This window comes from Vanessa tameamea, chromosome 8 (assembly GCF_037043105.1).
Source record: "Vanessa tameamea isolate UH-Manoa-2023 chromosome 8, ilVanTame1 primary haplotype, whole genome shotgun sequence".
Lineage (NCBI taxonomy): Eukaryota > Metazoa > Arthropoda > Insecta > Lepidoptera > Nymphalidae > Vanessa > Vanessa tameamea.
Window position 1 is genome coordinate 13,588,483 of NC_087316.1, and position 16,088 is coordinate 13,604,570.

General features: G+C 35.9%; 1 protein-coding gene across 1 annotated transcript; it reads right to left on the reverse strand.

The window, feature by feature from the left end:
- Positions 1 to 10,470: 10,470 nt before the first annotated feature.
- Positions 10,471 to 15,309, reverse strand: LOC113404681 (UDP-glucosyltransferase 2-like). Its single transcript, XM_026645641.2, has 8 exons — positions 15,124 to 15,309; positions 13,390 to 13,477; positions 12,596 to 12,773; positions 12,098 to 12,274; positions 11,591 to 11,813; positions 11,289 to 11,508; positions 10,910 to 11,129; positions 10,471 to 10,778 (listed from the first exon to the last, which is right to left on the reverse strand). The coding sequence occupies exons 1-8, from the start codon at positions 15,262 to 15,264 to the stop codon at positions 10,505 to 10,507; spliced, it is 1,521 nt and encodes a 506-aa protein (XP_026501426.2). The 5' UTR covers positions 15,265 to 15,309; the 3' UTR covers positions 10,471 to 10,504.
- Between the last annotated feature and the right edge of the window lie 779 nt (positions 15,310 to 16,088).

Consider the following 16,088-nt stretch of genomic DNA (forward strand, 5'->3'; position numbering starts at 1 on the left):
TTATTAGATTCAGATAATTTCGATAAAACATTTTCCAATATATTTTCAACCAATTCATATAATCCACTAGGGGGCCTGTATACGCATACAACAATGGTACGCTCAAGCTCTGCACAGGCTATTTCTATAGTTTGCTCAACTTTTTTTGCTGACACTATTCTGTGTACGAGGCAACAAGTATTTATTTTAGCAAAATGTGAAATATCAACGATAAGCCACCGTGTTTAAATACCCCTGCGATAGTTTTTATTTAGGTTAATTTATTTTCTTATAGTACATATACAAACACAGTCAAAATGAAGGCCACCTCACAAAACAGTATGAATGATATGTTCTATAATTCCTGCCTTTATAGACGGACTGTCGAACTAGCGCATTCAGTAGTATTCAGTTTCTTTGTGTATTTCATAAATACCTAAAACATTGCCATATCATTGAATCACCAACACATGAATCATTTGTCAAGGCCAACTCATGGAACATTTTCGCACGGTCTTTGATTATTTAGTGAATAACAAGGAAATGACAAAAGTGAGAGTTAAGAGCAACAGCACGTAGCGAGTGACCCAGTGGACCTCAGATCAAATATTCCTAGTGGAAGAGGTAAACGAACGTAACTAAAATGAACCGTTTTAAATTAAGCTTCTAAGTTTTAAATTTAGTATTTTTAGTAACGTTCTCGTATAATAATGAAATATACTTGGGGTATTAGGATAAAAGAGCCGGTGTAAATTTAAATAAACACAATAATTAAGATACTAAAATCACTGTTGTCATTAACCAGATGTCTAGAGATCAGTAAATTTTGTTCAGCACAGAAGGCCCTAAGAACTATCATATGACCAGCGTATTTTTATCAACTAAAATTTATTTTCGCGTATTTCTTTTTAAAATTAAACCAGTACAATATTTTAAATAAGCGTGGTGATTTGAGTATACCTAATACTCCAAATTGTGGCAACAGGCATGCTAGAAGCATTTAAAATAAAATAAATAAGTTCTTGATTTATTTACAGACAATAATTAATCGAACTGAAGATAAAGTTGACTATTTTAAATATACCGAAGAAAAGTTTTAAAAAATATAAAACTTGGCATGTAAAACAAAGATAATACATTCTTATACATAGTTTGTTGATGCCATTTCCATTAAAATTCGTTCCGAGTCGACTAAATGTTTGCAAAATAAACAAACGGCCGGTGAAAACCGCGAAAGTTGGCTCAGGACGGCCGGCGCTCATTTACTTCGAAGGCACTTCATGTGATTGAATTAACGGTTAATCATACCGTTATTGTGTACTCAGATTAACAATTTAAATTACCTCCGTAATGGGATTTGATTTAGGACATAATTTAATAATATATATATGACTTATTTACGTCGGAATTATGTATTAATTAATAACCGTCATGTTATGCAATACCCTTTCAAATTGTTTGCAAACTGTCCGATACAACTTGCACGAAAATGATCTCCGTGCTTAAATATATGCTAAATGTTATGACGGTTGAGTGGTATTGAAGTATGTGTGCAGCGCCATATAGCAGCGGCCTATAATAAGGTATTAAAAATTGTCACGTGCAGAAACAATATCAATCAGTCAATTGATGTCGATGTCTTCTTTGACTTCACCAATGCTCCGCCAAACTTGGGAACTAAGCTGTTATGTCCCCACCTGTCACTGGTTTACTGACCCTTCAAACCGGAATACAACAATACTCATTATTGCTGTTGGGCGGTAGAATTTATAAACAGTGGATTCGTCCGGTAGTCCGGTCCGGTATGTTGATACACACCCAGACGGGCTTGCATGAGGCATTACCACCAACTAAAAGAACAGTTTTAAAGTTTAAGAATCCTCTAATAGAACTTCTATTACAAAATTTCATTCAAAATTCTTAATAGCACGAACACGCATACGCACTCACACGTAAACATAACACACACACGTCTACTAACTCACGGTATATATAGCTTTATAGAACATTCGTACATCAACATATAGTAGTTTATTCACACTTTACAACATATTTACGATTATAGCAATTCGAATACCTTCGCAAGCTTTACACGGCTTTATAGTATTAACGCTAGTTATGTTAGTATTGCGCACACGCAAACAAAGATATTATGACGTCGTCAGATGACGCCGAAACTGAAAGTCCAGCTCTGAACGGGTTGGCTACAAAGTTTCATTACTTACATACGTTATAAATTAATGATATTGTTCACACATTTATGTCTTTACTATTCAGTTCAATATTATTTGAGACAAAGATCGTTGATCCGCTGATGATACTCCTAGACTCGACACCCCGCTGAAGCCGGAAGTTTCAAGCCGGTCCTGCGTAGATTGACTGGCAAACAAATACCTAGGTCACCACCGGTCTTAGACTGGCAATGTAGGAAATTTTACCATATTTACCATCCCTAACCTTGTGCCTGTACGTATACTGGAGTACCTACCCGCACCACGAGAATAACAACTATTGCTTTTTAGCGGCAGAATAGATAAGTGGAGGAAGGAGGTGTAAAACTTTGTAATCGATGCTTATATAATATTTTTATAGACATTTTAGTATAGTTTACAAGTTTATAGCAACACATACAATGATTTTGGATAATAACATAAAATATTTTGGACCGATATGATGTTCTGTGATGGTAAATTAACATCAGCTGTAGAGTATTTGTTTTCGTATAAGTGCCTCTCTTATTATTGTAGATAATGTTGCACATCATGTTTTAAATTTACCGATCATGTTTCCGAAATAGCTCGCGGTGTCGAAATTAATTTTATTGTATTGTTGTTTTCGAATACCTTATGCCGCGCAGCCTTGATGATTTTAAATTTTTTGATTCGAATATATTTCGAGTTTTGACATATTTTATTATGTAAATAATATGCATTGAATAGGCTAGATGTGAATAAAAATATAAAATACCAATTAAGGTGTCTATATACAATTTTTGATTTGATTTTTGATATCTCAATTACACTTAACCCGTCAAAAATATCTTAGAGAATAACAATAAAAAATATCTTAAATTGCGAAACTATATTGCAGACTTATAAATAAAAATACAATCTCAGCTATACGCGCCAATATAAAATTAATTACGTTACAGAATATTTCGCCTCGTTCAGAATTAATGGATACATTAAAATCTCCTTTTACGATCACATTATAACCTTTAATTACAAAAGTTTACGCAAGACTGGACCATAATCGGCCGGATGAAATATTTTCACGTCAACAAAAAACACGCGGCTGGATTGCAACGCGGATATAACGCACGATGTCATATGATTTCAATTCTTGTTATATTTGTTGCCAAAAGTATGTGACCTTCGTATCAACTGAAGTCAGACAAGTTATTAAATTTGCTTTTGTTTGGATTTAACAATAAAACACACTTAACATTGAATTACGTAATTGACTCTATCAGCATCGACTCTACAAGCATCAACAATTGACAATTGACTCTATAAGGATCATATCCTTATAATACCTTATTTCCTTAGAGCTTGTATAATGTGTGATAATACTGCTAGACAAATGATTTGGTAGTATTTGCGTCCTCCGACAGACTGATATTAACTTTATGCTTTTACTTGCGTTTTGTTTTTTTGCCATCGTATCTGTTCGGTTAAGGCGCAGTGCAGTCTGATTAAAGGACATGTTTATAAAAAAATCCCTTAACCGAAACCCGCCGCGGGTTAGGTTTGGTTAGGTTGGAGGCTCACTCTATTTTACTCTGCCTTAATTATACGACCAATAAATAAAATATCTATAAATAATACAAACTAATATTACCCCAGGAGGGTACCATCAGCGACTGCGGTGGAGAATCCCTCTCTGGGCATCCATGCTCAGGACGTACACCACCTGAGCAGAGATGTCCAGACTGCCCTCTGAATTGTGGGGGGTAGGGCAATTTTGCGCTCGCCACTGTTCGGGGCAAACGGAGCAGGCATCATACGGCAACCCCTACCACCCTCACTGTGGACTTCTGCAACATAAGGGAACTCCAGTCCAACTTGAACGCCGTTCACTTTCACCTTGAGACGGCGAAGCCGGCCTTGCTCTTTCTTAGCGAGACCCAGATATTCTCTCCTGCCGATACGACTTTTCTTTCCTACCCCGGGTATAAATTGGAACATTCCTTTGTACCACGAGCTGGGTTGTGCGTTTACGCGTGCCTTTATAGGTCCCATAACGGTAATGCCGAAAACGGACGGACTGGTCGAACACGTCCAAATGGCTACAGATTCCGTGCTGCAGCAGATCCCATCCGCAGAGATCGTAATTCTTGGCGATTTTAATGCCCACTATGCCGAATGGCTTGGATCACGCACTACCGATCATTCGGGTAGATCTGTTCTCGACTTCGCTTTAGCATATGATTTGACACAACTGGTCACCTCGCCAACGCGAATACCAGACGTGGAGGATCATACACCTTCCCTGTTGGAACTTCTGCTGACTTCCCATCCCGATAGCTATCAGGTTATCGTCGATCCCCCTCTGGGCTCGTCGGACCACTGTCTCGTTCGGAGTACAGTGCCGGTTGCGCGGTACTCACGACCTCGTTTCGTGGGCTGCCGCCGCGTGTGGCACTACAAGTCAGCAGATTGGGATGGGATGCAGTCCTTCTTTGCATCCTACTCATGGAAGCAGGTTTGTTTCTCGCCGGATGATCCGAGCGTTATTGCTGACTCTGTTGCCGATGTGGTGCTTCAGGTATGGAACTGTTCATTCCATATTCTGCGGTGCCCATCGGTGGCAAGTCCCAGCCCTGGTTTGGTCATTTCTGCAAAACGGCCTTACGCCGAAAATATGAACGTTACTAAGACTGGGCTAACGCATCTGCGTCTCTTGATGTAAAGATCAGCGCATTCAGAAAGGAATATAACTCTGCCTCTAGGTCCTTCAAAAACGTGATTGCTAAGGCGAAGACGGAGTACATTGGCAGAATTGGCGAGAGACTGGTGCGTCTCCCTTCAGGAACACGTGCGTTCTGGTCTCTTGCTAAGGCTGTTTTAGGGAATTTCTGTCAGCTTTCCTTTCCATCTGTGCACAAGGACGGTGAGTCATTAGCCCATACCGCGAAGGAGAAAGCTGATCGTTTAGGTTCTCTCTTCGCGTCGAATTCGACTCTGGATGACCAAGGAAAGTCACCACCAACAATCCCGCGATGTGATACCACGATGCGGAGGTTAAATTCCTGCAAAGTACTGTTCGTAAAGCACTTCTTTCCTTGGGCATTCATAAGTCGAGTGGACCCGATGGCATCCCTCCAATCGTGCTACGGACTTGTGCTCCAGAGTTGGCGCCGGTCTTAACGCGTCTTTTCCGGCAATCCTATGCATTCGGCGTCGTCCCGAACTCCTGGAAGACTGCTTTGGTGCATCCAATCCCTAAAAAGGGCAACCGCTCAGACCCATCCAATTATAGACCTATAGGCATCACCTCCTTGTTCTCCAAGGTAATGGAGTCCATTATAAACTGCCAGTTCCTGCGGTACCTAGAGGAGTACCAGCTGATTAGGGACCGCCAGTACGGTTTCCGTCGGGGTCGCTCAGCCGGTGATCTTCTAGTTTACCTTACTCATAGATGGGCGGAAGCAGTTGAGAGCAAGGGGAGGCATTAGCAGCCAGTTTGGACATAGCGAAGGCCTTCGATCGCGTGTAGCACAAAGCGCTTCTTTCAAAGCTTCCTTCCTATGGGCTTCCCGGGAAATTATGAAATTGGATTACCAACTTTTTGGCAGATCGGAGCATCAAGGTCGTTGTCGACGGTGCATGCTCCGACTTAAAATTCGTCAATGCTGGTGTTCCACAAGGCTGCGTACTATCCCCACTCTGTTTCTTCTGCATATCAATGACTTGTTGCAAATCAGTAACATTCACTGCTATGCAGACGATAGCACCGTAGACACCTCATACACCGGCCGTGCTAATATTTCTCGGGAAAACGTCGAAGAAAACCGGAACAAACTTGTATCTGAAATCGAGTCTTCGTTAAACAAAGTCTCGAACTGGGGCCGGCTAAACCTAGTCCACTTCAACCCCAAAAATACACCATTCGTCGTATCTCCACGATTTGAGAATATTCCGTTAGCCGCCACAGCAAGTATCGGAATACTTTGTTGATATTTCGAGCCTCGTTCAGTTCCGCGGTCAATTGCAAGGCAAAGCCAAATTGGTATCAAAAAAGCTCGGTGTGCTCAGCAAGGCAAGACAGTATTTCACGTCGGCCCATCGCCTAAGACTATACAAGGCGCAAATTCGGCCTCACATGGAGTACTGCTCTCACCTCTGGGTGGGTGCTCCCCAGTACCAGCTCCTTCCATTTGAACGTATCCAACGTAGAGCAGCTCGAATTATCGACGATTAAGCCCTTTCTCGATCCTTTGGCTCTGCGTAGAGATGTTGTACTCACTCTGCATCTTCTACCGAATCTTCCACGGGGAATGTTCCGAGGAATTGTTTGGATTAATCCCGGCAGCTGAATTTCACCTTCGGACATCTCGTCAAAATTCTAAATTTCAGCCGCAACCTCGCGATTTTTACGACATTTTCTGCCTCGCACAACCACTCTGTGGAACCAGCTTTCGCCGGCGGTTTTTCCGATACGACTTGGGAACCTTCAAAAAAGGAGCGTACTCCGTCCTAAAAGACCGGCAACGCACCTGCAACCCCCCTGGTGTTGCAGATGTCCATGGGCGGTGGTAATCACTTTCCATCAGGTGAGCCTCCTGCTCGTTTGCCCCCTATAACATAAAATATATATATATTATTTTTAGACTTCCGATCACTTAACATTTGATACTTATTTTAAAATTACAAACAAACGTTCCAACTATGTAGCATAAGTTAAAATAACGAAACAAACTCATCGTAAACGTGGCATTTATTTTATTTAAATTGCAAATTTACTTATACATTTAATTAAAAATGCTTTAGATAATCGTAATTAGAGTTACTTTTAAAGAAGATGTAATTTGATGTATCTTTACTAATTTATTATTGTTAACATTATTTTATTTTAATTAAATGCTTGTGTTCAGATTTTATATTAGGTTAGATTGGATAATTAATATATTAAATTAAATTCATATCATTGTATTCAAATTGCTCTAATTCTGTATCATTTGTAAGTGGAAACTTAATTGGTATCTGTATTACCTTTTTTAATCATATATTTGTGTATTATGTTACTGTTTGTTTCCCAAATAAAATAAATAAATAAATATATATCTATACTTATAGCAAAAATATTTGCATCTAACTTTCACTTATACTTACTTCCACCTTGATATTTTGCCCATTTTGGATGAAGAATTTAATGACTGCAGACAGCTATCACAAATAACCAGAATTACATTTGAAATCGATCGCTCTACGTGATTAGTGCGAGTAAATCATTCGACCTCGATGTTTCTTGAAAGCTTTCGATGAAGTCTTCAATTAGAATGTGCAGAAGTCGAGCGTGTTTCGGAAATCGATCTAGGTCAACGTGTTAGGGAAATGTTTGTCTCATTTATTGATCGATTATGAAATACCATTCAAGGCGCGGATTGCGACAGGTTGGCTTTTTGTCAAGAGATGGCTCTTCAATTGGAGAATTTAATCATTACATTAACTATGACTGTTCAATCCCTCAGACTCAACAATAAGATTTTACAATAAAACATCGTCGATACTTCTACGTTTATCGATCATAATATTCTAAGCGAATCATAATATTCTAAGCTTATGTTATAAAAAACTTTAACGCACCTGCAAGCCCCCCGGTGTTGCAGATGTTCATGGGAGGTGGCTCCTGCTCGTTTGCCACCTCTAACATATCGCATATTGCAATGATGATAGATTAGCATTACGAGCGCATTCGCTGGTGCAGGTGACAGATTAAGTAAGGAATTATTAAATAATTAGATTACATTACATTATTTATTGAATTTTTTAATATATTCTGTAATAATAATAATTCGATTTAAATTATTTTTGAATTGTATTGATAACATTGATACTAAATAAGAGGGTACTTTGACTTTTCTGTTCAATATTGCGAATCATGTGATTTGTAGTCAGCTTATATAAGTGACGGAAGCTCCGTACAGAACATTTTACGACTTTTACTTTGTCCTGGGCCAGCAAGGTGTTAACATTTAAGATACGATATAATTTTGTGATAAAGTATAATTGTTATTGCTTGTTAAAGTATTGACTATTTATAAAATATATGAATTGTTTTTTTGCAATTATCAAGATACAAAGTTTGTATTAAGGGAATTGGTGTTAATGTAAATGTTATTTAACACAATATTACGATTACTACAACTATTATAATGGTTAACTAAATATTTGTGTTTCATATATAATATTTTATTGTCTTATAACCTTAAAATATAACAAAGAAATAGTAATTATTCTTAAAATATAAAAAATCTAACACAGGCTTATATATATATATATCTCCATCCCATATATATATATATATATATGGGATATAAATATCATTAAATATATTTGAAGAAAAAGAGCAACTTCTTTTTGCTGATTCCACTCGACACAGCCTACTCATTAGTTGGTGCCGCCGGTGGTAGCTTTAGGAACACATTCACGCTACTTATCTACTTTAATAAAGTATATTTAGTCTTTGTTTTTTGCTTAATAATTTTGCATTTTCTTATTAAAACATCATCGTAGTCAAAACTATTTCATAACGAGTTTAAGTTACTTGTTTTTAAACAGGATCAAGACAGAAGATGTAATTTGGATCCTTCCGCTCACGTGTTTGTGAAAGAGGTATAAGTAAGTATCATCGAAAGAGGTGATATGAAAAGGAAGCTTATTAGTGTGTACTATTTTTTGCTTGAAATGAAATCTAATCAAGCCAAATTTCTTTATTCAATAAAGAAGCATTACACTGACTTATTGATTGTCAAATTTAACACTACCATCGGTTCGGACACTAAAATAATGAGATGAGAAGAACCAGCAAAAGAAACTCCGCTTGTTACTAAACTATTTAAAAATCGGTTGAAACGGTAAACCCTTAATTGGCAACGTAAATAGACACCAAGGATAAATACATTCTCCGCGTATGGCAAAACGAGTTATTTGTTATATTTTTAGGAAAGAGAAACACACAATCACTTGCGTGTGTATTTGAGTATTATTATACAATTTTCTCAGCAAAGTTTTATGTTTCTTTACAACATTTACGAAGTGAAAATAAAAACACGGCATTAACAAGTCCATATTCAAGCGTATCCAGGCGAATGACCTCTATAAACAACTGCGCTGCGGACGTAAATCCTATTAACGATCATAATGACAGACGATTGGAGGACGCAATCGGAATACTACGCCTGATTGACGATAATAGCTGTCCCGCGTTCTTACCCCGATAGGAAAAGGATGTTTAAAGGTATTTTAAAACGAATTTCAACGGCATTTTTTGCGCCTACCCCACACCTCAATTACAAGTTGAAAAGGGACTTCATAAAGAATTTCACGGTATTAGGGTCCGCTTATTACGGCATAAAACGTATAATTGAAGATCATTAACTTGTAACCAATGCAGAATACGAAAATCCAATTAAAAACATAATATTAATTCAATCAAAATACACGATCTTTTATTTGAGGAAGTACAGAAACACGTTGTTTTCACAAAAAGTAATTAATAATTATTTATTTTACTAAAATAACCGAATACTTTTTTCCACTAAAATAACCGTTAAGGTTGTGATTGTGGGATAAATAGCTGTGGCGGTCAGGATCGAATCAATAAATACCAGTGGGCGCCTTTGATCTATTAAATGTCAGACAATTATGCACAACGTATGAAGAAGCGTAGAACAGATCTATAAATCTCAATTGTTTCCGTCAGTTGACGATCACCGAGACCTTGGTTAGGAAGTTCAAGTTCACGTGCGATCGACTACTTTGATCTGGACTCAGATGGACCACAAATAGACAGCCATTAATCAATCGATTTAAAGCGTCGTGATCTCGAAGCATTTGGATTGGTTTAGAAATCAATAAATTACTATTAATTATTTTGATTGTGATACGATCTTATGATACCGATTACAAAACATTTGTCATTCGAATGATTTAGAAAGTATTGTAACTGTTTTAATTTCTTTCGTCTTTAATTACCTTTTGATCAAAGTGAATGGTTTACGACACCAGAAAAAATATAGGTTAACGAGTTATTTGTAGAATATCGTTTTTATTAGCTACTCTAATAGCTGCAGCAGTTTAATATTGTAGATCTCACAAGATAATTACGTGTCCTATTTAACATCGATCAATATAAGTTTCAATTTAAATGTAATCATTATTAATGGTCAAACAGATGTTCGATTTCTAAAAATCACCTTAATTAAGACAAATGAGTTAATTTATGGAGACTGTTATTAAATAAGTGATCACTTTCTCAACTTATTTTTTTATTATCATCTAATACAATAAAACCATACAAATCATAAGTCCTTCTTATCTAAATCATCACTATTATTATTAAAATGGACTTTAAATACCTTTATAACTTTTGAAAAGAACCAAAGTAACATAATAAGTAGTAGAATTATGTCAATATTGTATTTCTCTAAAGTCGAGACGGTTGGGTTTGAAGAGCGTAGATGTGGAGCTCCTCGAGTGTTGATTATCATTTGGATCCAATGTTGGAATTCTTTCCGAGGAGATGTCAAGCGGTATCGAAGTATAGATTGTGCTGCTGCCGCCTTCGCTAGAAAGCTAGGCAATGAAAAAATATAAGAATTTATTAAATTGAAATGCATAGTAAATTAAATGACATTAAGTGTCTCATATTTGATATTTGAAGATTTCCATGTTTTAAAATTAATTTTATATTATTTTTCACAAACCTTTTATCACTTTCAATTATATCAATGGCGTCTAGAATCTTCCACGACAATTTATTATTAAAATCTATTTTGACCCCCCATTTTTTTTCTATCACGGAATCCATGTTTGCAATCTGATCCTCCATCACTGGGATGCCAATTACAGGCACACCATAGTGTGCAGCTTCAATTATTGATACCATATCAGCATGGCTGACTAATGCAACAGTATTTGCATGACCTGATCATCATATATGCGTTTTAACATTTTGATTAAATTTATATACATTCAAATCTTTAGTCGAGTAGTTGCTGAGACGACTTACATAATTATTATCTAAATTCAAATACCATCTAATACATTTTTTTAAATTTGTATGGCTGTAATCAAAAATCTTACTCAGTATGCTTTGTTGTGGCGGTTTCTTCATTGTATACAGATTCTTTGGTAAATTGACTAAGATTTCATCGTACTTCCATATCACAGTTTGTTTTATTTGACCAAACGCTTCTATTAACTCTTGCATAATGAATTCTTGCAAATGTTGACTGAACAGCCTAGTCTCTAAATCAACGTAGATTACGCCATCTTTACATTCATCCATTATTTTTTTCAAATTCTAGAAAAATAATACGTATTTTACTTTTAAATTTAACACGAAAACTATTGCAGCTCAGGTCTATTATTTTGGCTTTCCTTACCTTTGGCAATGGCTGTGCTACTTCTTCCATATGATGACCTCCTATATATTTAGCATTTGTGGGTAAACCTGATATTTGATCAAGATAAGCATGTGAGTTAATAAATAGTAACGAACTATTATGTACAACCGTTTCATAGTTAGGAAGTTCGCGTTCACGGTTATTGAAAGCATCACGAAAACTTTTTTCATACGCTGGGAGCTCTTTGGAGCTGATGTGGTAACTAAAATGAACGTAAAACATTTTTTATCTTAATTTTAATTCGTGATTGATTGATTCTCATTAACAGCCCGGGATCTGGAAGTTTGAAGTGTGTGCACTCCCATACCTCGAAAAGCTCTTCAAGCCGTTGTTCACTGTGATATTTAAAATTTTTAAGTAATATAACATTATTTCAAATTTGTTTAAGAACCTTTACTTATCAATCTTTTTTCATTTTTGATACAGGAACAAATATAAAAATACAGAAACACAAATTTAAAGACTTTAGTAAAAATGTACACCTACTAATTTAGAACAATCCGGTTAAGCTGCGTCCAAATATTATGTATTCTTTCAATAATTGTCAAACCTGGATTATATAAAGAGAATGTATTCACTTCTGAGCTGACTAAGCCAATTGATTTCCAAGAAACATCTGTTGATGAGTACCAGATAAGGGGACACTCATACAGTGGTGATAACCTAAAACAAAAATACGCAATAATTATATTAGTTAATTCTATCTTCCCACAAACTTAGGATTGCAAACTAATGTTGTAGGTTCAAATAACGGGAAGTTGTTGTTGCGTACTGAGCTTTGTTTATAAATAATTTCGTACTTGGTAGTGAAGAAGACCATCGAGACTAAAAACACCCGCGTCGGTCAGGTAAAGTTCAGCAATATATATAAACAACAAATCACAGAATAATTTAATATCTTCTGAGAAAAGTCAGTGAGTGAGTCAGCAATGGGATACTTACGGACTGTTACTCAATTTAAATCATAAAATTGTTTAATCTTACGGTGCTAGTAGTCCAGAGTAAAACCATTCTGCTATGATTAGATCGAATGAACACGTCGTATTCATCATCAACTCCTGCATGTTTGGATGCAACAGAGCTCGCTGCGCATATTTCAATCCAAGGTTCTCCATGTGCAAGGAGTTATTAGCTGTATTTTCTGGCTTCGGCCAGTAGTCTTCTGAAATAAAACAGATAAGTTGCGAAATAGTAAACAAGTTATTTTTTTGCCCTTTTTATAGAATACTAACAAAATGCAAGAACAATATGTAATAAGAATTGATGCGTCAATAGTCCAAAGATTAAGAGCTGTAGCTTTCCCATAGTGAGTATACAAATTGTAAAATAATATATTACTGTAAATAATACCAGCTAAGTAAGCTCGCACTCTATGCACTCAAACGCAATGAGTGATCATTACCAATATAATAGTATAGATATTAAGACGGGTCCTACTTTTTTCATTGTATTTTGGTTCATTTCGGTGTAAAAAAAACACCTGCATTCAACATAGAGCATTGAATATTTTATTCCAGGAAATGAAAGTGTTAAATTTGCTTTGGAGCCACGAGCCACACACGGCGTCAGTGGCGACTATCAAATAAAATGTGATGATATGACTCGCATTCTTGTATTATAATCATTTTGTTTTGAGCTTGAGGAATAAGAGTCTCCTATTTTAAATCCCTTCCCAACGGTTATAGTAATGAGAATATGTAAGATTACTCCCTACATTTTATTTAGTAAAAACGAAGTGAAAGAGTCTGTAGTGAGTCAGTAACACCATCTTTAATTACCTGAGTCATATTCGATATTTGAACTTATGTCAACATATTTCAAGTTGTGCACTTTCGTCTTTTGCGGAAATTTCGTCACATACGTCAACTGAAAAAAAATACAGTGTTAACAGTACCCATATAATAGTGTAGGAATAGTAATAACAGATCACAGGTTTTTAACGGATTTTTCCGTGTGCGGCCGCATCCGGGTTTGATTTAGTCTGCTCGCACTGTGGTCGGTTTTCAAAACATTAAAATTTTCTTTCATCTATCATTTTATTTTATTTACTGCATTAAAATATCAAATGTTAAAAACATTCATAACATATGGAATGGCCGATTAAAATTCGTTTTTAGGTCTAGCTAAAACCAGCGCTAATCTGTTTCGTAAAATCATCATATTACATCACTTTCGAATGCTTTTCTATATATATATATATAATGTCATATTTTATTTGATTTCAAGTCTAAATCTAATGATAAGTTTTATTTTCAACTCAGTGCTCTCTTTGACCTAGCCCAGTTCTGATAAAATGATAGAAGCCGCACAATACAATCAAAAACTTTTTATATTTAATAAAAAGTTCTTGTTCGGAAGTTTATATTTTTCGCCGTCATCAGTTATATTAATGAGTTATCTCAACTGCACGAGGAACCGTTTTTTGTTGTACTTTGGAGAAACCCACTTTTTTATAAAACCAGGTTAAATACGATGTTTATTACTTTTACAAGTTAAACTGAATTTTCATTTACAAGCTGAATAGTCAGCAGACGTTGCCTGCCATGCACTACATCCTAAAAGCTTCTCGGAATCGAACTGCGTCTTCTGCTATAAGATTTATATATACTGGCTTAATATTTTCAGTTACAGAATCCCTATATACATTGTTTCCTTATTCATTAGTAAGAAAATGCATATATGAGCATAAATTAATGAGTAGACTTTATCTTATAAAGTTCTCGAATTTATGCTTTTGAGAGAGTTAATACTGCAGATATATTTTGTGCATATAGCTGTAGTTAGCTAGTTATAAATTGTAGTATTGTAGTGGCTAACTTATATGGCTCATTCATAAGAGAATAAAATGCATCGGTGATTACAGAAAAACTTATTAGGTTAGTCTATGATATAGGCTGCTGAAATGCAGGATGCCGTAATATTATCAAAAAATAAGGTATTTATCAATTCGGCATATTTGTTTTATTTGGATTTTTTTCGACTTCTTCTATGAGTAGAAGCCAATTGGATATATTCATAAATAAGAATAAAAAACAAAGTCACCACTAACTAAGGGAGGAAGTGTTTAGGAAAACTATCTCTAGTTTTCCAAAACACTTCCTCCCATTTAAATACCTACTTTAAATATTCATATCTAAATATTTAACCCAGCCACGCTTTGATTTCAATGTAGAGTGCTTCCACTTAATACTAAATACCACGTGCCACTTAAATATGCTGTCACATTAGATATTTTTTTCAAGTAGATTTACAGTCAACCTCTAAAAGCTGTTTTATTAACACCGACCATATACTTTGTTTGTTATAAATATTTGTTATTTTTTGGATTACCTAATAAAACCACCTCTAATAAATGTAATTGTTAAAGTCATTGACCTTTGCTAATGCACCGCTAAACATTAGATCTAAGTGGTTATGTATTGTGTTTGCACCGTAACAACACTGGCTCACTCAACCTTCATACCGAAGATGTGGAGCTATGATGAAGTTTTAGTAGATTTGAGCCTACTTACCTCGTGTCCTTCTTCCAAAAGTGCCTTAACAAGAGAGTCACTGAGGATGCCATGTCTCTTCTCCGGCACGGGGAATACCACAAGAATTTTACTACTGTTACACAATCTTACAAAATATAATAATATAGCAAGTTTTAACATTTCGATTCAATTTGCTCACGGCCTTTGTAAGTGTGTCAGATTCAAGACTAGCGCATTGATTCGGCCAATGTTATCAGCTATCGAGATGATATCACGGGGCGTTATCTGTAGTCTCTCATCGTGTATGTTCTAAAGAGCGACGTTATAACTGTAAAACATTACTTGATAGCCGATAGTTAGCCAGAACACGAAAACTTATCGAACACATTTCACTTTTCTAACTCAAACTAGTTCTTCGAAAGATTCCCGGGCCCTGGAATAGAGTACAGGATGACATGGGACCATTATATACTCTATAAAGTGTTTGCCTCGGATGGAAATTTACTAGACGTTGCAAAATGTGGTTCACTGTAATTACACGTACATATTTATGGTCTAGTCTTCTTTCTTCGTTCGGGTAAAATCCATACAAAGTTATCCCTCTTATTTCCCTCCCTTGAGATTGATATTTCTTAACAACTTTTTTTAGTGAGGTTGAACGTAAACGACGTTGCGAAAAGAGTATAGCGTCCACCCACTTTAAAATATTATCGTAGTGTACGAAAAAATGGCATGTTATTAAATGAAATTATAGATTTTTATGAAATTTGTCTGACGAGGTAACACAAACTGACACTGAGTTGATCTGGATCATCTTGTAAATTTATTACCAAACTGAAATGTGTGTCGAAGTACAAAATGTATGTGGCAAGTACATGTCATATAGGAATTTTGTGTACATAAATTCAACAACATTTTTAAATAATTTTGCTGCCGTCGCCTCACAAACACTAAGACATACTGTGCGCACGCAGTTTATTTAACGTTTAGCGCGCCACAGTGAG

What these genes read in the sequence shown, in the direction of transcription:
- LOC113404681 (XM_026645641.2), bottom strand. Translation starts at nt 15,264, where the DNA reads ATGTTAAAACTTGCTATATTATTATATTTTGTAAGATTGTGTAACAGT. An exon ending in TAGCACAGCCATTGCCAAAG is followed by an intron (nt 11,509 to 11,590) that starts GTAAGGAAAGCC and finishes TTATTTTTCTAG; the next exon opens with AATTTGAAAAAAATAATGGA. An exon ending in GCCACAACAAAGCATACTGA is followed by an intron (nt 11,130 to 11,288) that starts GTAAGATTTTTG and finishes TATGATGATCAG; the next exon opens with GTCATGCAAATACTGTTGCA.